Below are 22881 nucleotides of genomic sequence, written 5' to 3'. Positions count from 1 at the left end.
CACGGAGCGGGTGACGGGACTTTGAAAAATGAGGAGTGCTCCTGCACTCCAAACGCTGCGCTCAGTCCCGTACGTAGTACCGCCGGAACGAAGCCTCGCTCTGCGATGTACACAGGTACCTGGCAAAGGGGCTCTGGCCTAGTCACCTGCTTCTCACTGCACTGCGCGGACATTACAGTCACTGGTCTCAACTCAGAGTCGCCTCCTGGCGTGGAGGTTAGCAGGAAACTGGCAGCCTGTCATCCACTTACAGTAGCCCGGTACGCCAGGGATCTGTCAAGTCGGCCTGCACTCAAGGGAAGCTCTGCAGTCGCCACTGGTACTGCACTCGACAGGGGGCGTGGCCTGCATGCAGACTAGAGAGGCAGCATAACTCACAGGCTCCTGCACTCCGGACTTAAACCGGCTAATATCAGCACTTTTTATTATTTCTTCTCCTCTCTGTGCACTGTTACGGCTCCCGGAAGATCTTGGGCACATGATGACTCGAGGGAGATCGCAGAGATGCAGAGCTCCCGGATTTCTTCCCCCAGAGGTAGTCTGCACATGCGGCAGGTAAAATGGCGGCGGCTTCCCCATCGGCTTCCTCCAACTCGTCTGGTGGCTCCGGAGGGAGGGAGACATCTGAGACTCTCAGCAACTTATCTCCTATTACTAAAGGAGACATGAAAGAATTTTTAGCCTCCATCCGTGCTTCTCTAAAGGAAGACATGCAGTCTATGCTGCAGGAGATTGGGGGGGGGGGGGGAAGTCTCGTCCTTGAGGGAGAGGACTGCACATGTTGAGAGCAAGATGGCCGAATATGCCAAAGCTATAAATGCTCTAGTGGATGAAAATAAAGCTTTAAGGGAGGATATGGATATGGTTCAAGATAAGATGCAGTACTTGGAAGATAGATCACGGAGAGATAATGTACATGTCAGGGGTATACCGGAGGACATTCCAGACAAAGATCTATCTGACTTTTCACTTAAATTCATGCAATCTGTGCTCCCTTCCTTACTCCCCAGGGATTTCCTAATTGATAGGATACATAGACTCCCTAAGCCTCGGCATGTGAACCCAGCCTTGCCCAGAGACACTTTGGCGCGCGTACACTTCTATTGCAGCGCTGGGGTCCTGGGTTCTAATCCCACCCAGAACAACATCTGCAAAGAGTTTGTATGTTCTCTCCGTGTTTGCGTGGGTTTCCTCCGGGCACTCCGGTTTCCTCCCACATTCCAAAGACATACTGATAGGGAATTTAGATTGTGAGCCCCATCGGGGACAGTGATGATAATGTGTGCAAAACTGTAAAGCGCTGCAGAATATGTTAGCACTATATAAAAATAAAGATTATTATTATTATTCTACCAAAGACGCCTTCATGCAGAAGATGAGAAAAACCCCTGAGCTCCCTGCTGAATATCATGGCTTACAAGTGTTCCTGAACTTATCAGCGCCCACGCTGGCAAAGAGGCGAGAATTTGCTCATGTCTGTAAAGCACTACGTGATGTTCATATCCGATGCAAATGGGGATTCAACCCTGTCAAGCTGATAATTTCCTATGAAGGTCGTGGTGTAGTCTGTCAATCTCCCAAGCAGGCTGAGATCATGCTAACTGAATGGAAGATTTCCTTCGCTCCCGTCAAAATCCGACAGGAAAGAAAATTGTCCAGGACTGGTTTCAAACTTGAAGAGGAGAATGAGATGATGTCCGGATGCAGGACTATGCTGTGAGGGTGCTACAGATTTTATACTGTTTTTCTATTTTTGTTGTTTTTTTCTTTCTCTCTCCGCCTTTTCTCTCTCTGCTCCAGCACCCCGTCCAAGATAATTCCCGGTTATTTTCATCTGTTAGGGAGTGACTCTTGGAATTGCCCTGAGCTGGCATCCACCTACGGTCTAGGACTGACCTCTTAGGTGTTTATTGCCTGACCAGCCTGGCCTTTGGCCTAGTGGCTACATGACTTTGTGTTTAGAAGTTCTTCTAGTTTTCTATGTGTTTTGTTCCCCTTGTCTTCCTTTCTTTAGGTACTCCTTCGATATGGGTCTTTTTAATGTGGTTCCTGTGATCTTTTATGTGGCTAACACAGGTGCCCTGATGCGGGTGATGTGGGTTAATGAAGATGTATGTGTGATAGCAAGGTTTAGAATGTTCAATTATGAGTGTTACCATTATGTCTCTAAATGTTAGGGGGTTGAACTCCCCCTGTAAGAGGTCCATCCTATGGAAAGAAGTGAAAAAAATCAGGTGCGGAGATCATCTGCCTGCAGGAGACACATCTGATAGAAGCTGATAATTTTAGGCTTTGTCACCCGCAATTCTCTAATATCTACTTCGCTAATAATAACACTAAAAAAGCTGGGGTGTAATTGATCTTTAAAAATACCTTAGCCTTTAAGTATATTTGGAGGGTTGCGGATCCTGCGGGCAGATTTCTGATCCTCATATGCACATTAAATGGCGAGTTGCACACTATCACAGTCCTGTATACCCCAAGTCATTCGCAGCAGTCATTTATCCGCATGGTATTACAAAGAGTGGATGGTTTGGCACAGGGTGAAAAGTTATATTGCGGAGACTTTAATCTCCCCATGGATAGAGATCTAGACTGCTCACGAGGTGGTGTTCGGCCTAGGGGGGAGTTGAAAGGTTTAACCAAAGAATATCATCTACATGATTTCTGGAGATACTCCCATGCGAGCGAAAAAGATTATACCTTCTATTCTTTCCGACACCGTACATACTCTCGGATAGACCATATTTTGGTAGATACTACGGTTCTTTCCAGATGCGTCTCCTCCAACATAGGACTAATTACCTGGTCTGACCATGCCCCCATTGTGTTACAGTTAGCATTAAAACATCATGTGAACCCTGCCTTTAGATGGCGTCTGAACCCTTCTCTCTTGCTAAATGATTATATCAAATTCTGTGCAAAGCGTCTCTTAAATATTTACCTAATGTTCAAAAGCCATTTTGCTATTCATATTTCATATATTTCATATTAGACATGCTTTTGCACGATAGAGTGCAACCTTTTTTGTATATTTATGTATGGAGGTAGCTGCTCCTGGTATGCACCTATTCACACTAGTTTGGATGTGCGAGTCTTTTTTCTGTCATTTCTATGTTAGCTGACTGTCTGCGCACTCCTCCCATCACCATGTGGTTTTTAATTGCATCTCATCACACTTGGTCCCGGTCAACCCATATGTAGGCTTTGCTGAACAGAGGTGTCCACATTCACCCAGGCATACAGACATTGGCCTTCGGTAAGTGTTCACATTTGGACAGGGAGATCAGTTTTATGAGACCACCTTGACGATTGGTTGATGGGCTCACACTATTTGATTATATCAAATTCTGTGCAAAGCGTCTCTTAAATATTTTCCTAATGTTCAAAAGCCATTTTGCTATTCATATTTCATATATTTCATATTAGACATGCTTTTGCACGATAGAGTGCAACCTTTTTTGTATATTTATGTATGGAGGTAGCTGCTCCTGGTATGCACCTATTCACACTAATTTGGATGTGCGAGTCTTTTTTCTGTCATTTCTATGTTAGCTGACTGACTGCGCACTCCTCCCATCACCATGTGGTTTTTAATTGCATCTCATCACACTTGGTCCCGGTCAACCCATATGTAGGCTTTGCTGAACAGAGGTGTCCACATTCACCCAGGCATACAGACATTGGCCTTCGGTAAGTGTTCACATTTGGACAGGGAGATCAGGGACCCATCAGTTTTATGAGACCACCTTGACGATTGGTTGATGGGCTCACACTATTTGATTATATCAAATTATGTGCAAAGCGTCTCTTAAATATTTTCCTAATGTTCAAAAGCCATTTTGCTATTCATATTTCATATATTTCATATTAGACATGCTTTTGCACGATAGAGTGCAACCTTTTTTGTATATTCATGCCCCCATTGTGTTACAGTTAGCATTAAAACATCATGTGAACCCTGCCTTTAGATGGCGTCTGAACCCTTCTCTCTTGCTAAATGAGAGGGTGACGTGTGGTATCTCTAATGAGCTGACCCACTATTTCCACATTAACGATAATGGGGACGTTTCAGATGAAACGTTATGGGCTGCACATAAAGTGGTTATTCGGAGATATCTCATCCAACAAGCCTCCATACTGAAGCGCAATAGGGGGTTACGGGATGACCTCTTAACTAGACTTGATCAATTGGAATCACTGAACAAAACCTCCCCCTCTCAGGCGGTATCGGAGGAGATATACGGGGTTCGCTTTAAATTGCGGGAGAATTTGCTCTCTACCTATGCCCACAATTTACGTAAATTTAAAACTCACTTTTATGCCACTGGAGACAGGGCGGGAAATATACTGGCCCGTAGGGTCAAACGAGAGGCTAAATCTAGATTGGATGGTTTGCTAGGTCAGAATGGGTGTTTGGTTAGGAATCCGATTGAAATCGCAGAGACTTTTGCAAAGTATTACTCCCATTTATATAACTTACATTCTGACCAGCAGACCTGTCAACCCACCCAGGTATCAATCGACTCATACCTACAGTCAGTTAATTTACCATGCGTATCCCAAGAACAATTACTCTTGTTAAATGCCCCATTTACAGAGGAGGAAATTAAAAAAACCATTAAAAGTAGTAAGCTGCACATGGTTTGGATGGGATATCAAATGAATATTATCGCACTTTCCAAGATATTCTGGCCCCATATCCATTGAGGTTGTTTTCAAGTTGGCGGGATTCAGGCAAAGTTGCTGTCTCCAATCTGGAAGCTATTATTACCACTCTCCCTAAGCCAGGTAAGACCCCTGATAGTCCTGGAAACTTAGGCCCATTGCTTCATTGAATTGTGATTTAAAGATATATACCAAATTGTTAGCCTCCCGCCTTCATTTGATAATCCCCTCTCTTGTCTCTCCCGACCAGGTCGGTTTTGTGGCTGGCCGAGAAACTAAGGATGGTACTCGCCGAATGTTGAATCTCATCATGGTGGCGGAACTGTCAGGCCTTCCCAGTGCCTTTCTGTCTTTGGATGCTGAGAAGGCTTTTGATAGGGTACATTGAGGTTATTTGGGAAGTGTTCTTCGGAAGTTCGGTTTGGAGGGCCCCATCCTATCGGCGATTTCAGCCATATATTCCACTCCATCTGCCAGAGTTCTCGCCTCTGGAGTAGTGTCTGCTCCCTTTCTGATCACCAATGGGACATGGCAGAGATGTCCACTATCCCCCATTATATTTGCATTATGCATGGAGCCTTTGGTGGAGAAAATCCGTGTTAACTCTGATATTTCAGGTTTGATGGTGGGCCCGGCTGCTCATAAGATTGGTCTTTACGCGGATGGCATTATCATAACCTGTGTGGACCTGGAGCGGTCGTTCTCGGCCATCATGGCTGAACTAGAGGATTTTGCAGCAGTATCCTATTACAAAGTGAACGCATCCAAATCTTTGGTATTTCCTGTCGTGGTCCTTTTGGTCGTCAGAACTGAATTAGAGAATAAGTTTCTCTTTCGTTGGACTAATCAGGGTATCCCTTTTCTTGGTATAAAGCTTACATGTTCTTAACCTATTATAGAGGTGAATTATTCTGCTCTATCCAGGGAGATTAAGACTGAGTTAGACTCCTTGCATATGTTCATGACATCCTGGGTGGCCAGAATCAACATTTTCAAAATGAAAATTCTCCCCAAGATATTATATTATTTTAGATGTCTCCCTTTGAGGGTTCCAAGCAAAATTATAACAAACCTTCAACGCTTAACAAATAGATACAAATGGGCCCACAAATCTCCTAGAGTGGCTAAATCCCTTATGTACTACCCTTATGATTTGGGGGAATGGGATTACCAAACTTGATGGCGTACAATAAGGCTTCGGTGGTGGCAGGGTTGCGGGACTGGTGGCAGCTTGATAAGGATCATAGATGGTTGCAAATTGAAAATTTCTATGCAACTAGAGGCTCCACCCAATTCATGTTAGAGGTTGAAGCTTTGGGGCCGCGGACAGGTAGGCTCCCTCTACCGACCATGTCTACTGCACTGCATTTTTGGAGATAGACGGTCCCGACCCTTATTAAAATTCCATTAACTGAAGTGTCACTGAAGGCGCTAGAATTACATATTCCATATTTAGATTTACAGCCATGGATACAGGCTGGTGTAAAATCACTTCATCCGCTGCTTGATGACACAATGATAAAATCGTTTGATCACCTAGTTGCGAAAACACCCTGATATTCGGCATAGATTTTATCAGTTTTTACAATTAAGACATCTTATACACGCTACACAACTGAAGTCTTTTTTTAATAACAAGCTAGTTTGTACAGTAAATGATCTTTTCTTGGTGCCTGGTCCTAGTACTCGCAATGTATCTATTTTGTATAGAGCCCTGAATGATTTTGACTCAGAGGTTAAGTTAAAATTCATGAGTCAGTGGGAGGATGACTTGCAGGTCACCCTAGCGCCTGATGGGTGGTGTGAAGCGGTGTTAGAGGTTCGGAGAGTATCCTCCTGTGTAAACCATCTGGAACAATTGAAAAAAGTCCATTTACGCTAGTACTACTACCCAGTTAAAGTTGCCCATTTTGGCCCTCAATGCTCCCCATTGTGCTGGAGAGGCTGCGGTATGTTGGGGACGCTTAGCCATATGTGGTGGTCGTGTCTGAAATTACTGAATCTTTGGGTTAGTTTGGAGGACGTGATAGTAGAGGCGACTGAGATTCGGATGGCCCTGCAACCTAGTATGGTTTTATTGCATATTGGTTTGGATGAGATCCCACATGAACTGAGAGGTGTGTTCTCACATTTGTTTATAGCCGCTAGACTGGCAATAGCTTCCAAGTGGAGAGTGACTAGCGTACCGACCATACAATCTGTGATTGATAGGATGAACCTCCATTGCCAATACGAACGGGCGCTGGTGTTATCTGCGTCATCAAAAACAAAAAAGTCACAGATCTGGAAGCCGTGGCTTGATAGCCGGTTTTCCTTTATCCCTTCGTGAAGAGGATTGTGCTATGGTGATCCGGGGTCTGATACTCTCGGCCCGTGACAAATCCTTGCTCTGTGCCTGGCTGTTTAGTTTATATGGCGCTTAGACTTTCAGGAACCGATATTTTGGTAGGTTAGTTAATGTTTAGACCTTCGATCTAAATAATCTACAGTTGCATACCTATGTGTACCTACCCCCTCCCCCCCCTTGCGTTGGAATGTATGTTTTCTTATTGTATTATTATTCTACTCTGCTCTGTTTGCAGAATTGTTGTGTTTATCTGTTTAATCTGAATTTTTTTTTTTATAAATATGATTCAGTAAAAAAAAGTATTGCACTCGACTGTCCACTTCGCTTTCCCGCCTCGATTCTGGCTCTTTACCCACGCGCTGCGCTTCTTAACACGACCCCACCCACCGCAGTCACATGCAAGGGTCTGTCCTTGTCTGAAAATCTTCCCCCCTGCAACATTAGGGACAGTCCCGTTAGTTCTGGAACCGACGTGAGAAATGTAAACCCGATCTTGTTCTTCCTCTTACTCACTTAATTATTCACAATGGACTATGGTATACATTTATTTTCATAGTAAGTACACCATTTTCATTAGGTCTAAGATCTATTTATTAATCTATGCAGTTTATATTGTAAAATCTGGTGACGGATTGCCTTTAAATGGTGCAGAACGGATATAGTGAGCTGAGCTGTGGCATTATTTATGGAGGCTGGCCGCCATGTTTTTATAATTCTGAATAACCCTTTAGGGTGGGACAATTTAATTGTAAGTTCAAGTGGAGCAAGGGTTGATTTTCTTAAATAATCCGGCCCTGCAGGATACTTCCTTTATGTAAGGAAGAATATTAACAAAATAATTAATTTCTAAAGTTGTATTAAAAGGGGAGACCCTTGCTTATAGTAGTGACGTGACCTTGCCACACACGCGCTAAGACAAAAATTCAAGAAAAGGGGCAGATATAATATCCGTAGCATATGCAGAGGCCTGAGAAACACTTGTTCTTAGACTTCCCAGATGATGAGACCTCCCACATGGTACAGGGAAGAAAAAGATAACATTGTACAGAAGTTATCAACTTCTGCTGGAGAAGGCATAGGGTTCACAGATACAAACATTTCAGCCCAATCTGGGGTATTATTCAAAAGGAATATCTACTAAATAGTCTCAAAAATAAATACATCGATGGAAACTAAATCACATTATACATGGAGGGTGAAACATAATAATTCCATCCTGATTTAGCAGGTCCAAAATAAAGGGGCTCCGGGTCTCTGTGTTATTTTTCTCAGACGGAGCTTTAAATCAAATATTTACACACCCTTTAAACTAAAAAAATATATTATCTTATTATATGAGGACAAGAGGACACATTCCTGTTTTTCTATTAGTAAAACCCTGAACTCATGAGAACAGAGATGTTATGAATCCAATGGAAAACGCCCAAATCACATCCTCTCCTTGGCGAAGATTTCAGCACTCGAGCCATTATCAGCAGTTTTGGGATTTTTTTTTTATTTTTTATTTCTTCACACTGCTCTTTCCAGTGGTATCAGTGCATTTTAACTGTCTTACAGCCACTATTCTGTCCTGCACTCTACCTGTACTACAAGTGCTGTACTGCTCTCAACATTTACTACATGTACGGTTTAGTGATGCTTTCTGCTGATGGGCATACACTTTGAAGTGTGGCAATTGGGCTTTCTAATTGCCCAGTTAAACCATAAAACAGAGTTTAGTTCTGGGCACCAGTCACTTTTACATAGCAAATCAGATTCTGAGACAGATCAAAACCATAACCATTGACCGAGGATTAATCTGTACTCTGGGAATTAGTGGTTAGGAGATTGTGACAGTCAGTGAAAGGTTTATTAAATCTCTAAACCCTTTTAATCTTGTAAGCAAATTAAAGGCTTGAAAAAAATGACAGAGCGGGTGGAGACCGATCAATCACCTCCAGTATCTCTATGAATCTGGCAGAGTATTAGTCAAAACACTCACAGCCTTCCATACAACTGCAAAAAATTCTTCAAACTGAAGCAAAGACCCATATTTTATTTCTGCTCATAGGGGGCAGTATTTAGGGTTGGCTTCCATCACCTTAAGGGCTGATTTACATGTCCGATTTTCTCATACAAGTGCTGTCCAGGGTTTTCATGAATAGCACTCGTACCTATGACATTCTATGGGGCTGTGCACATGTCCGATTTTTTTTCCTCAGATATTCCTCAGACCGAGTGGTCCATCTAAAATATTGGAGACATGTAGGATGCTAGGGTCGCGTCAAAAAACGCCAATGCAAGTTTATGGGTCTGTGAAAAAAAATCAGACTGCACTTGGATGACCTGCAAGTGCAGTCCAATTTTCATAGACTGTCTGAATGGAGAAGGTGGATAATTTTTTTTTTTTACGAGAAAAAGGGATGATAGTTGTGTGCTGTTCCCTTCATGTTCTTTTCATATCTTGCAATTTACCATTGTATTATTAGCTTGCTTTCCATGCTTGTCTGCCGCAACCTACTGACCGAAACCTTTGTGTCACTCCCTCGCTCCTCCTTTTACATTTTTCTAGAATGTGGGAGTGTCCTGCAGCCTTGTATATGAGCTCACTTCCTGGCATCCATTCTTACTTTCAGCCATCGTGTGAGAAGTACACATCTCTTTTGGGCTGCAGAAAGCAAAGTCTTTTGACCATACACACACATTCAGTAGTGGCTCCAGGGGTGAACACGCACAAGACAACCACAGGAACGGCTACTTGTACCATCTGCATCGTACCACCTCATGTCTTTGGGTTATGGTTCAAATAAACAACCGCTGATTCATCTGGTCCTGTCTGCCCCACTGCTTCTCACACCACCGCCATACTACACACCTTCAATCGTCTAAGGCTACTTTCACACTTCCGTCTTTTTAGATCCATCACAATGCGTCGTATTGGGAAAAAAACGCATCCTGCAAATGTGCCCTCAGGATGCGTTTTTTTCCCATAGACTTGTATTGCCGATGGATCGCGATATATGGCCACATGTCGCGTCCGTCGTGCACTGGATGCGTCTGTATTTGGCGGACCATCGTAGCGAAAAAACGATCAAAGGAACGTTTTTTCGTACACCGTGTCCTGCATTTTAAACTGCGCATGCCCGGCCGTAACTCCACCCCCTCCTCCCTGGGAGTTTACTATGGGCAGTGGACGCGCTGAAACACTGCGTCCGCTGCCCACGTTGTGCAGAAAATCACCACTGTCCGTCGGTACATTGCGCCAACGCTTTGTGATGGCCCCGTACCGACAGAAGTCTGAAAGAAGCCTTAAGTGGGGACAGAACAGTCAAAAGACTATCTTGAGCCCAGCACCCGGCTTCAGAATCCCTAAGAATCCAGTACCTCACTCTGAAATCTGCCTAGCAACAGCGCTTGCCTGGATAAGTCTAAGAGTAGGCCCTCTCATCTGCCAGGCCTGAAACACCTGTGTCTACATTGTAAAGGAACAATTATGGAAACCAAAACACATGGGCTACTTGCACAATGAACAAGTCTGTAGGAACATGTTTATACACCACCAAGAAACTTGAAGACACAAAAGAGCACAGTAAGACCAAAAACACTCTGTTGTAAAAAAAAAAAAATCACAGTAATAAGCAAGTGCTAGTAAAAAGATGGAAAAAACAGGGTATTTGGTTGATACTTTTTTTGCAAAAAAATGTATACTAAGCTGCTCCACCAAACGTCAAGGTATACCCATACAGAGCAGTCCTAACTGATGTATGTAATCCCTATCTGATGTATTTAAAATCTGACCAGCTGTATATTACCTGTATAAGCCGGGTTCAGAGAGGGAATGTCCATGTGGACACGTTGAATGGAACAGCTTTTGTGCAAATGACCCACAAGGAGTGGTGGATACCTCGTCAGTCTTGTAGACACAAGAGAACAATTATGGAAACCGAAACACATGGGCTACTTGCACAATGAACAAGTCTGTAGCAAGTGAAGAGACCCTCGTCTATCCGGCCTGTGTTACCTGGATACAGCGCATGGACTGAACCCAATTGTGAAGTTACCATACAGTCTGCAGGAGAAGTGGGCAATGTCAGTCACAAGGTATAAAAGAGTGCCCCACGTTATCTTCCCCCTATTTATTCACTTTTGCAGGTTCATCGACGAGCAGTCACAGATGAGAAATGACCCCAGCCTCGACTTCCTAGAGCTCAACACAGCAACTTCAACTACGACATCATCAAAGTATGAAGGTGTCATACAGAAACGTAGAGACTTTGAGAACACTGTGAGTGTTAGAAAGACTAATGTCCCATCACCTGCAATACCCACAGGTAAACAGTACACCACTTCATCGGGAGACAAGTCCTTCAATCAGGAATGTCCCATTCATAATAAACCTCACTGAACAAGTGCAGAGGGTTTAGATCCAAAACCCTACAGGACCGCAAGAAAGTCTTCATCGAGCTTGGGGTATGTTTCACATGCTGCACTTCACTGGAGCATATGGCCAAGGATTGCAAAGCTGTCATCAAGTGTGAGGAGTGTCATAGTGAAAAACACGCCTCGTCTATGCATTCAACCCCACTCGCCAGATATTATTAATTATTATAGCGCCATTTATTCCATAGCACTTTACATGTGAGAAGGGGTATACATAATAAAAAACAAGCACAGTAATCTTAATCAATACAAGTCACGACTGGTACATGAGGAGAGAGGACCCTGCCCGCAAGGGCTCACAATCTACAAGGGAAGGGTGAGAATACAGTTGGCAAGGGTAGAGCTGGTCGTGCAGCGGTTTGGTCTATCGATGGTTACTGCAGGTTGTAGGCTTCTCGGAAGAGGTAGGTCTTTAGGTTCTTTTTGAAGGTTTCCACGGTAGGTGAGAGGGGTTGGGGTAGAGAGTTCCAGAGTATGGGGGATGTGCAGGAGAAATCTTGTATGCGATTGTGGGAAGAGGAGATAAGAGGGGAATATAGAAGAAGATCTTGGGAGGATCGGAGGTTGCGTGCAGGTAAGTACCGGGAGACGAGGTCACAGACATATGGAGGAGACAGGTTGTGGATGGCTTTGTATGCCATCAATTCATCGGCTGCAGCTGCCACCGCCGCTCCCACTCCAAGTCATGGCGGGGAGCCCCAGAATCAGACTGACACCTCCACGGCCATCTCATGCTCTGATGTGTGTGGTCATGGCCAAAGGGAAAAATGTTGTGCTGGAATATGTCTAATCAAGGTCTATACAGAGGGGCTTACAGAAAAGGCAGTGAAGATGAATGCCATCATAAACGACCAAAGCAATCAGTCCTTAGCAGGACTGGAAGTTCTTTGAAGCCTTTAAGGTGCAGGGTTCTGATGGACCTTTAACTTCAAACACCTGCTCATGCCGCTTAGAGACTAGTGGCAGAAGAGCTCAGGGATTCATTGCTTATCCTATCAATGGAGATATTGAATTACCTCTACCAACCCTTATTGAATGTGACCAGATACCCAATCACAGGGACGAGATTCCTACTCCTGAAGCCACATTTCACCAACCACACCTAAGGCACCTGAACAGCATTATTCCTCCTATGGACGTCAACGCCGAGATTCTGCTCCTGCTCGGCAGAGACAATCTAAGGGTACACAAGGTGCGTCAACAGTGTAATGGACCTGATTATGCACCACACGCCCAGAGACTGGACTTGGGATGGGCAGTCATAGGAAAAATATGTGCGGATTGTTCAGGAATTAATTCCTTCAAGACTTATTTGCGTGGAGATGACGCACAACTTTCATCAATCCGTGTCCTCATCATTACGGGGTGAAAGTCTCCAGACCCCACACAGACACCTGGCATCACTTCTTCTCTATGTATCGACAATTTGGGAATATCAGCTCTTCAAACAACTAAGGACGACGATAAAGTATCCCTGTCTGTAGAGGACAAAGAATTCATCAAAATAATGGACTGTGAATTCTCTAAAGATGAAACCAACCACTGGGTTTCTCAATTGCCCTTCTGAGCTACCAGGGTAAGACTCCCAAACAATCGGGAACAAGCTCTATCTAGATTTAATTCTCTTTAGTGTGCCACGAACAACAAACCTGTTCAGATCACCACCCCCATGGTGTTTACTGAGGATGTGTCCAAGAATAAAAGTGCAGAAGTGAAGGCCAAAGATGAGAAACCCAAGATTGGCCTCTACCAAGGAACTGAGAAGAACAATCCTGCTAACCAGAATCTTTCTGAGCCAAAGCCACCTGTGCCAGCAAGCTGAGGAGAGGCCCGAGGTCGGAGCATGGTTTGGGGCCAAAGATGAGAAGGAGGCTCTACAAAAACCAAGATATACCATTCAAAGCCAGGGAAAAGAGAGAAGGAGCGCGAGGAGCTCCAAGTGTTCATCCAGTTCACCAGGAACAGTCTAACAGCCAGCATGTTTGACCTGTCCATCAAAGACAAACCCAAAACTTCATTTGGGAAACTGAAGGACAAGCTGAAGGTCAAGAAGCTCTCACAGCTCTGCAACTTGTCTGTGATGAGATGTTGCAATGCAACATCGCGATCTTAAGGTTACTTGGCACATGCCGTCGTGCAGCTCTAAAATAAATATCATGTGTTATTGAGGGCCAATATTTAGCAAAAAAAATTATATTCCCATGCATGGCTAAATAGTTAAAGGGGTTGTCAGAGACTAACATTAACGTATTGATGACTAATCCGCTGGATAGGCTATCATTATCACGTCAGTGGAGGTCCAACATCCATCACACACGTCAATCAGCTATTCTGCTCTAGCAGTGGCCAGAAGTAGACACCCATCCACTTGCATAGAAGATAAGGTAGATGAAGTAACCAAAAGCGGCCATGCATAATGTACTGAGCTGTGTGTCGCACCCCCGCCGATCTGTTATTGATGACATATGGCTTTGGGCAACCACTTTAAATGAAAACCAGATAAACTGGAGGAAACCCACACAAACAAAGGGAGAACATACAAACTCCTTGCACATGTTATCCTAGGTGGGAATTTGAGCTCAGGACCCCAGCAGCCACCAAACAGATATTGAATGGGCTTTTTGGGATCAGCAATATTAGGTCAACGTAGTAAATGGCATAATATAACAAAATAGTCATTACTAACCTAACAAAACTCACCTTTTCTGCTCCACCGAGTCTTTGTTTTCTCCCTAGCAGCGAATCTGACCACTGCAGTCAATCATAGTAGGAATCTAAGGCAATGGCAACAATTCAACAGTGACTGGGGGGAGCAATAGAGCAGTCATGCTAGAGAAGTAGGGGATTTATCAGATAAATTATGTTATTTTATGCCGCTTATTCCCTTCAGTCTAATTTCTGCCGATCCTAGAAAACCCATGCAAGAAGTTGTCTCAAGAGAGACATTTGTGGTATTATCATAAAGCATACCACATAAATGTCTTCTAGATGTGAGTCCAACCTCTTATGTGTCTCCATAATGGAGGATGCGAGATCTTATATATCAGCTTACACTAACCAGCATTGAGTCAAGACCTTGCCACGAAGGGGTCTGCTCTCCATTCATTGCTTTGGGATCCAAATACAACGGAACGGCAAATCATATGGGATCAAGCTAACTCTTTGCCAGTGTTTTTTGCATATACTCAGAGGAAATACCAGGGCTGTGGAGTCGGTAGGCCAAACCTCCGACTCTGACTCAATTTCCCTGACTTTGGACTCCGACTCCTCAGCTCTGTCTCACTACGGAGCATGTACATAAAGTGCAGCGCAGATTCATCTCAATTAAAAGCCCAGATCCTTACATCAGGAACAGAACAGACATTTATAGAACATTTCAGAACTTTCCCAAATTCTTATGATAAAATGTACAGCATATCCCGCACTGAACTACTGGACCCAATTTATTATATATTTTAGGAGTTGACAGCCCTGGTTTATACTGTATATGTTCTAATAAAGAGAAAAGCAGAGGAGAAGTGCAGCACGGACATTTGTGAAGAAGGTATGGCCGTGGACAAGTCCAAAATTTGCCACTAACATAGGCGGCCATCACTCTTAGATAACTACAAAGAGGAACCTTCAAAAATTAGCAGTAAAGCGCAGTATCGGACTCCATAAAACAGACTCCATATTGACTTAGACATTCCAGTTTGGAATCCGTCACTCACATCCTGTTTATATTTGCACTGAATACACTTGATCTTGATATATTTCCAACCTCAGTACTGCAACCTTAAAGCAATACGTTTTCCCTACCATCCCAGTAATCAGAGGTGGTCATATGTTCCTGTCCTGCAACTAAGAAAAAGGAAACTCTACTCCAACATCTGTCAATGAAGGATTCCTCCCCTCCTACCACAATGTCTTAGCTTTGTTTTTTTTACCTCTGACATCTGCTGTTGCATTGCAATACATCTCTCCAAGTGGTGTTTTAGCTACAAAGGTGGGCATGTGGGGGAATAAATCAGGATTAAACAGGACTCCTGTGGGGCATTACTAGAAAATAACTATGAAAAAAAAGGTCTAGTGCCAACAAAAATACCAATTTTGGCATATTTCAGCTATATTTTAAAAGCTGTCTCATAGATTTTGGAAAACCCTGAAAATGTGTTCTTACTGTAATGGGTGGTAGGAATCTGGAACTATTGTCAGCCATTTTTTAAACATATTCAGTGAACTGAATTTGGTCACCAAGTCAGCAGTAATGCATACAGGTAGAACTCCACTTCTCTTCCATTCCTACTTCAATTAATCCATAAGAGAAAGGCCCTCTTACGCTATAGACATCCAATTTACAGGGAGATATAGTCATCAACTGGTAAACAGGTAGAGAGTGTCAGACCCCACAGTACATATGGATGACAGGTAGAGAGTGTCAGTCCCCGCACAACACATGGAGGACAGGAACTGATTGACAGACCCCACACTACACATGGAGGACAGGTAGAGAGTGTCAGACCCCGCACTACACATGGAGGACAGGTAGAGAGTGCTACACCCCACACTACACATGGAGGACAGGTAAAGAGTGACAGACCACACACTACACATGGAGGACAGGTAAAGAGTGACAGACCACACACTACACATGGAGGACAGGTAGTGATTGACAGACCCTGCACTACACATGGAGGACAGGTAGTGATTGACAGACCCCACACTACACATGGAGGACAGGTAGAGAGTGACAGACGCCGCACTACACATGGAAGTCAGGTAGAGAGCGACAGACCCTGCACTACACATCGAGCACAGGTAGAGACCCCAAACTACACATGGAGGACAGGTAAAGAGTGACAGACCACACACTATACATGGAGGACAGGTAGTGATTGACAGACCCCGCACTACACATGGAGGACAGGTAGTGATTGACAGACCCCACACTACACATGGAGGACAGGTAGAGACCCCAAACTACACATGGAGGACAGGTAGAGAGCGTCAGACCCCGCACTACACAAGGAGGGCAGGTAGTGATTGAAAGACCCCACACTACACATGGAGGACAGGTAGTGATTGACAGACCCCACACTATACATGGAGGACAGGTAGAGAGTGTTACACCCTGAACTACACATGGAGGACAGGTAGAGAGCGTCAGACCTCGCACTACACAAGGAGGACAGGTAGAGAGTGACAGACTTTGCATTATACATGGAGGACAGGTAGAGAGTGACATACCCCACACTACACATGGAGGACAGGTAGAGAGTGACAGACCCCGCACTAGACAAGGAGGACAGGTAGAGAGCGACAGACCCCACACTACACATGGAGGACAGGTAGAGAGTGACAGACGCCGCACTACACATGGAAGTCAGGTAGAGAGCGACAGACCCTGCACTACACATCGAGCACAGGTAGAGACCCCAAACTACACATGGAGGACAGGTAAAGAGTGACAGACCACACACTATACATGGAGGACAGGTAGTGATTGACAGACCCCGCACTACACATGGAGGACAGGTAGTGATTGACAGACCCCACACTACACATCGAGGACAGGTAGAGACCCCAAACTACACATGGAGGACAGGTAGAGAGCGTCAGACCCCGCACTACACAAGGAGGGCAGGTAGTGATTGAAAGACCCCACACTACACATGGAGGACAGGTAGTGATTGACAGACCCCACACTATACATGGAGGACAGGTAGAGAGTGTTACACCCTGAACTACACATGGAGGACAGGTAGAGAGCGTCAGACCTCGCACTACACAAGGAGGACAGGTAGAGAGTGACAGACTTTGCATTATACATGGAGGACAGGTAGAGAGTGACAGACCCCACACTACACATGGAGGACAGGTAGAGAGTGACAGACCCCGCACTAGACAAGGAGGACAGGTAGAGAGCGACAGACCCCACACTACACGTGGAGGACAGGTAGAGAGTGTTACACCCCGAACTACACATGGAGGACAATTAGAGAGTGACAGACTCTGCATTATACATGAGGACAGGTAGAGAGTGTTAGACCCTGCACTACACATGGAGGACAGGTAGAGAGTGTTACACCCCGAACTACACATGGAGGACAGGTAGAAAGTGACAGACCCCACACTACATATGGAGGACAGGTAGAGAGTGTCAGACCCTGCACTACACATGGAGGACAGGTAGAGAGTGTCAGACCCCACACTACACATGGAGGACAGGTAGAGAGTGCTACACCCCGAACTACACATGGACGACAAGTAGAGAGTGACAGACTCCACACTACACATGGAGGACAGGTAGAGTGTGTCAGACCCCACACTGCACATGGAGGACAGGTAGTGATTGACAGACCCCACACTACACATGGAGGATAGGTAGAGAGTGACAGACCACACGCTACACATGGAGGACAGGTAGAGAGTGTCAGACCCTGCACTACACATGGAGGACAGGTAGTGATTGACAGACCCCACACTACACATGGAGGACAGGTAGAGAGTGACAGACCCCACGCTACACATGGAGGACAGGTAGTGATTGACAGACCCCACACTACACATGGAGGACAGGTAGAGAGTGTCAGACCCCGCACTACACATGGAGGACAGGTAGTGATTGACAGACCCCACACTACACATGGAGGACAGGTAGAGAGTGTCAGACCCCGCACTACACATGGAGGACAGGTAGAGAGTGTCAGACCCCGCACTACACATGGAGGACAGGTAGAGTGTTACACCCTGAACTACACATGGAGCACAAGTAGAGAGTGACAGACTCTGCATTACACATGGAGGACAGGTAGATAGTGACAGACCCCACACTACACATGGAGGACAGGTAGAGAGTGTCAGACCCCGCACTACACATGGAGGACAGGTAGTGATTGACAGACCCCACACTACACATGGAGGACAGGTAGAGAGTGTCAGACCCCGCACTACACATGGAGGACAGGTAGAGAGTGTCAGACCCCGCACTACACATGGAGGACAGGTAGAGTGTTACACCCTGAACTACACATGGAGCACAAGTAGAGAGTGACAGACTCTGCATTACACATGGAGGACAGGTAGAGAGTGTCAGACCCCGCACTACACATGGAGGACAGGTAGTGATTGACAGACCCCACACTACACATGGAGGACAGGTAGAGAGTGTCAGACCCCGCACTACACATGGAGGACAGGTAGAGAGTGTCAGACCCCGCACTACACATGGAGGACAGGTAGAGTGTTACACCCCGAACTACACATGGAGGACAGGTAGAGAGTGACAGACCCCACACTACACATGGAGGACAGGTAGAGTGTTACACCCTGAACTACACATGGAGCACAAGTAGAGAGTGACAGACTCTGCATTACACATGGAGGACAGGTAGAGAGTGTTAGACCCTGCAATACACATGGAGGACAGGTAGAGAGTGTCAGACCCCGCATTACACATGTAGAACAGGTAGAGAGTGTCAGACCCCGCACAACACAAGGAGGACAGGTAGAGAGTGTTACACCCCAAACCACACATGGAGGACAGGTAGAAAGTGACAGACCCCACACTACATATGGAGGACAGGTAGAGAGCGTCAGACCCCGCACTACACATGGAGGACAGGTAGAGAGTGACAGACTCTGCATTACACATGGAGGACAGGTAGAGAGTGTTAGACCCTGCACTACACATGGATGACAGGTAGAGAGTGTCAGACCCCGCATTACACATGTAGAACAGGTAGAGAGTGTCAGACCCTGCACAACACATGGAGGACAGGTAGAGAGTGTTACACCCCGAACTACACATGGAGGACAAGTAGAGAGTGACAGACTCTGCATTACACATGGAGGACAGGTAGAGAGTGTTAGACCCTGCATTACACATGGAGGACAGGTAGAGAGCGACAGACCCCGCACTATACATGGAGGACAGGTAGAGAGTGTCAGACCCCGAACTACACATGGAGGACAAGTAGAGAGTGACAGACTCTGCATTACACATGGAGGACAGGTAGAGAGTGTTAGACCCTGCACTTCACATGGAGGACAGTTAGAGAGTGTCAGACCCCGCATTACACATGTAGAACAGGTAGAGAGTGGCAGACCCCGCGCCACACATGGCATGGAGGGCAGGTAGAGTGACAGACCCCTAAACTACACATGGAGGACAGATAGAGTGACAGACCCCACGCCAGACATGGCATGGAGGGCAGGTAGAGTGACAGACCCCTAAACTACACATGGAGGGCGGCTAGACAGTAACAAACCAGGACAACATGTGGAGGACAGGTAGAGAGTGAAAGACCCCGCACTAGTCATGATGAGTAGGTAGAGAGTAACAAACCCAAGACTACACATAGGGCAGGTAGAGAGTAACAAATCCACACTACACATGGAGGATTAGGTAAATAGAGAGAGACGGTTCATGCAGCCACTTATAGTTCCACAACTGAAGAAGCTGAATAGTTGTGCTGTCTTGGTTATAGGAAATTAATGGATATGACTCCTCTCACCAAATGTCGCACTCTAATAGAAGAGCGTGGCAAAGTCACATGATGTCTATCAGAGTGCAATCGCAATTTTGGCTGTGAAGTGATGGCTGCCTATGGGTGCTATGGATGAAGTGAGATCTGGGATTGTGGAGGGAGTGTATGTGGTCTTAATTAAGTTAAATATATTTTATACGAGATATTCCCATTTTTGCAGTGACCTGCTGCTTGAATATCACACTGTGAAGGACTCTCCATGGTTGACCTTTTTGATGCTATGGTATGAACACTCACATTACAGCCCACATCCAAAAATCAGCAAAATATATCCAGTATGTCTGAAATACAAATGTTTATATCCTGAAGTTGCACCTTTCAATCTCCTGCATAGTACAGAATGTGGTGTAATAAATGACTCACATTTTTACTTACCATAAGTGGTGTCACTTCCCATAAAGGATCCACCATCAACGCCTTGTAGTAACTCTCACAGGAGTCACTGTCCCAGGAGAAATTCCAGGACAACCATATCTTTAGATTTTCCCAGAAGGACAGGTCTTGCTGGTAACAATTCCTGGCATATCCCTGGTCAGAGACACAAAGGAACAAGTTATTTCCGGACACCAATTGTATTCTTCTTGGGACTTTATCTACCAGCATCTTATGACAACTTGCAAACAGGGCATAGTGGAAATATTCAGGAGATATACACTTTATATGGAAATAACATATTCCTGAGGATCATACAACTGCAATAAAATTTATTTACTTCTATTGCATATTAGGTTTATTAGGAAATGTTACAAACTTTCTGCTGTCTGCGATAAATCAATCAGACTAGAACAATATGATTAGCTCAACACAACTTATGTAACAAGTGGTTTCACCAAATACATCACAAATTGCCACTTCTGCTAACTACTGTAGCTTCAAAATTATTCAGCTCCTTCATGACAAGCATCTTTAGTACTAAGTAGAGCACCTTCAGCTGTTATGAGCTGCTGCAAACGTGATGCATATACAACGAACCTATAATAAGGCATGAAAATGACCAAGTAATATATGAAAAATATCACAAACTTTGTTGAAGATATCTCAGTTAAAAATATTAAAAGAAACAATGAAATTAATCCACACAATGAAAAGGTCTTGGGACAACTAGATTCACAAAAGGTATAAATATAAGGGCATATGAAAGTGGCAACAAAATCAAAAGAATATAATACACAAAATGCCCATTACAGACCTAGTTAATAAAGTACGGTAATTAGTTATGAATATACACAATAATTAGTGTGGGCTGTGTTATATACTACGTGGCCTGTGCTATATACCACGTGGCTGTGCTATATACCATGTGGCTGTGCTATATACCACGTGGCTGTGCTATATACTACGTGGCTGTGCTATATACTACGTGGCTGTGCTATATACTACGTGGCTGTACTCTATACTACGTGGCTGTGCTATATACTACGTGGCTGTTTGTGTTACGTGGGCTGTGCTATATACTATGTGGCTGCTATATACTATGTCGTTGCTATATACTTCGTGGCTGTGCTATATACTACGTGGCTGTGTTATGTGCTACGTGGCTGTGCTAAGCACAACGTACATACATACATATTCTAGAATACCCGATGCGTTAGAATCGGGCCACCATCTAGTCTATCTATATAATTGTCTAAGGGTTACTCCCGTCTGTCTGCCTGTCAATCTGTAACGGAAATCCCGCGTCGCTGATTGGTCGTGGCAGGCAGCGACGGGCACAGTCAGTGAGACCGGTAAGTCATCTGGGTAATTTCGCAATGCATCTCTGGGAATGGAAGCTGGCGGCAGCGTCATGCGCATCGACACAACTTCGCTGGATGCCGGAGGGTGAGTATATAACTATTTTTTATTTTAATTTTTTTTAAAGGGATATGGTGCCCACACTGCTATATACTAGGTGGGCTGTTATATACTGCGTGGACTGTGTTATATACTGCGTGGGCTGTGCTATATATTACGTGGGCTGTGTTACATACTACGTGGGCTGTGTTATATACTATGTGGCTGTCGGTGTTACATACTATGTGGCTGCTATATACTATGTGGCTGTGCTATATACTACGTGGCTGATATATACTACGTGGCTGATATATACTACGTGGCTGTTATATACTATGTGGCTGTGCTATATACTACGTGGCTCCTATATACTACGTGGCTGTGCTATATACTACGTGGCTCCTATATAATACGTGGCTGTGCTATATACTATGTGGCTGTGCTATATACTACGTGGTTGATATATACTACGTGGCTGTGCTATATACTACGTGGATGATATATACTACGTAGCTGTGCAATATACTACGTGGATGCTATATACTATGTAGCTGTTATATACATACATACATATTCTAGAATACCCGATGCATTAGAATCGGGCCACCATCTAGTCTACTACATAATCATCTAATTCTGTCTGTTTGTCTGTAACGGAAATCCCGCATTTGCTGATTGGTCGCGCCAGCCGCCCACGACCAATCAGCGACAGGTGCAGTTCTGTCAGTCACGGTGCCACGTAGATCAGTCACGTTTACTGAATAAGTTCTGTCAGTTACAGTGCGACGCACAAATATATTATAGTGTCGATGTACTTCTTTCGTCCGATGATTTATTTAAATACATTTAGATATTCATGTAATAGTTTATATATTTTGATGATCTGTTTAATAATTTTGTTCAGTTGTATTAAGTTCTATGAGCAATAAAATTTAATGATAATGTATATATTTTGCCCGGAAAATCCTGTGTATTCATTGCATTATTCTTAAATCTTCATAAATAAACGACATACATATTCTAGAATACCCAATGCGTTAGAATCGGGCCACTATCTAGTTAATAATAACTGTGTTACTTATGGGTAATGGCCTCTGGAGCACTAATATTCTTGGGTTTCCGCCTTTCCACTGACTTCTAAAAATC

General features: G+C 44.5%; 1 protein-coding gene across 1 annotated transcript in view; it reads right to left on the bottom strand.

Moving 5' to 3' along the window:
- The window catches only part of LOC138664483 (chloride channel CLIC-like protein 1), a 391083-nt gene that overhangs the window by 108111 nt on the left and 260091 nt on the right, over positions 1–22881 (bottom strand). The window contains exon 3 of the mRNA XM_069751218.1: positions 20338–20490. Coding sequence (XP_069607319.1) covers positions 20338–20490 — 153 coding nt within the window. The remainder of the gene's footprint in view (positions 1–20337; positions 20491–22881) is intronic.

Source organism: Ranitomeya imitator, chromosome 2 (assembly GCF_032444005.1).
Source record: "Ranitomeya imitator isolate aRanImi1 chromosome 2, aRanImi1.pri, whole genome shotgun sequence".
Lineage (NCBI taxonomy): Eukaryota > Metazoa > Chordata > Amphibia > Anura > Dendrobatidae > Ranitomeya > Ranitomeya imitator.
The sequence above is the reverse complement of the archived record's forward strand: the minus strand, read 5'-3'. Positions and strand labels throughout refer to the sequence as shown.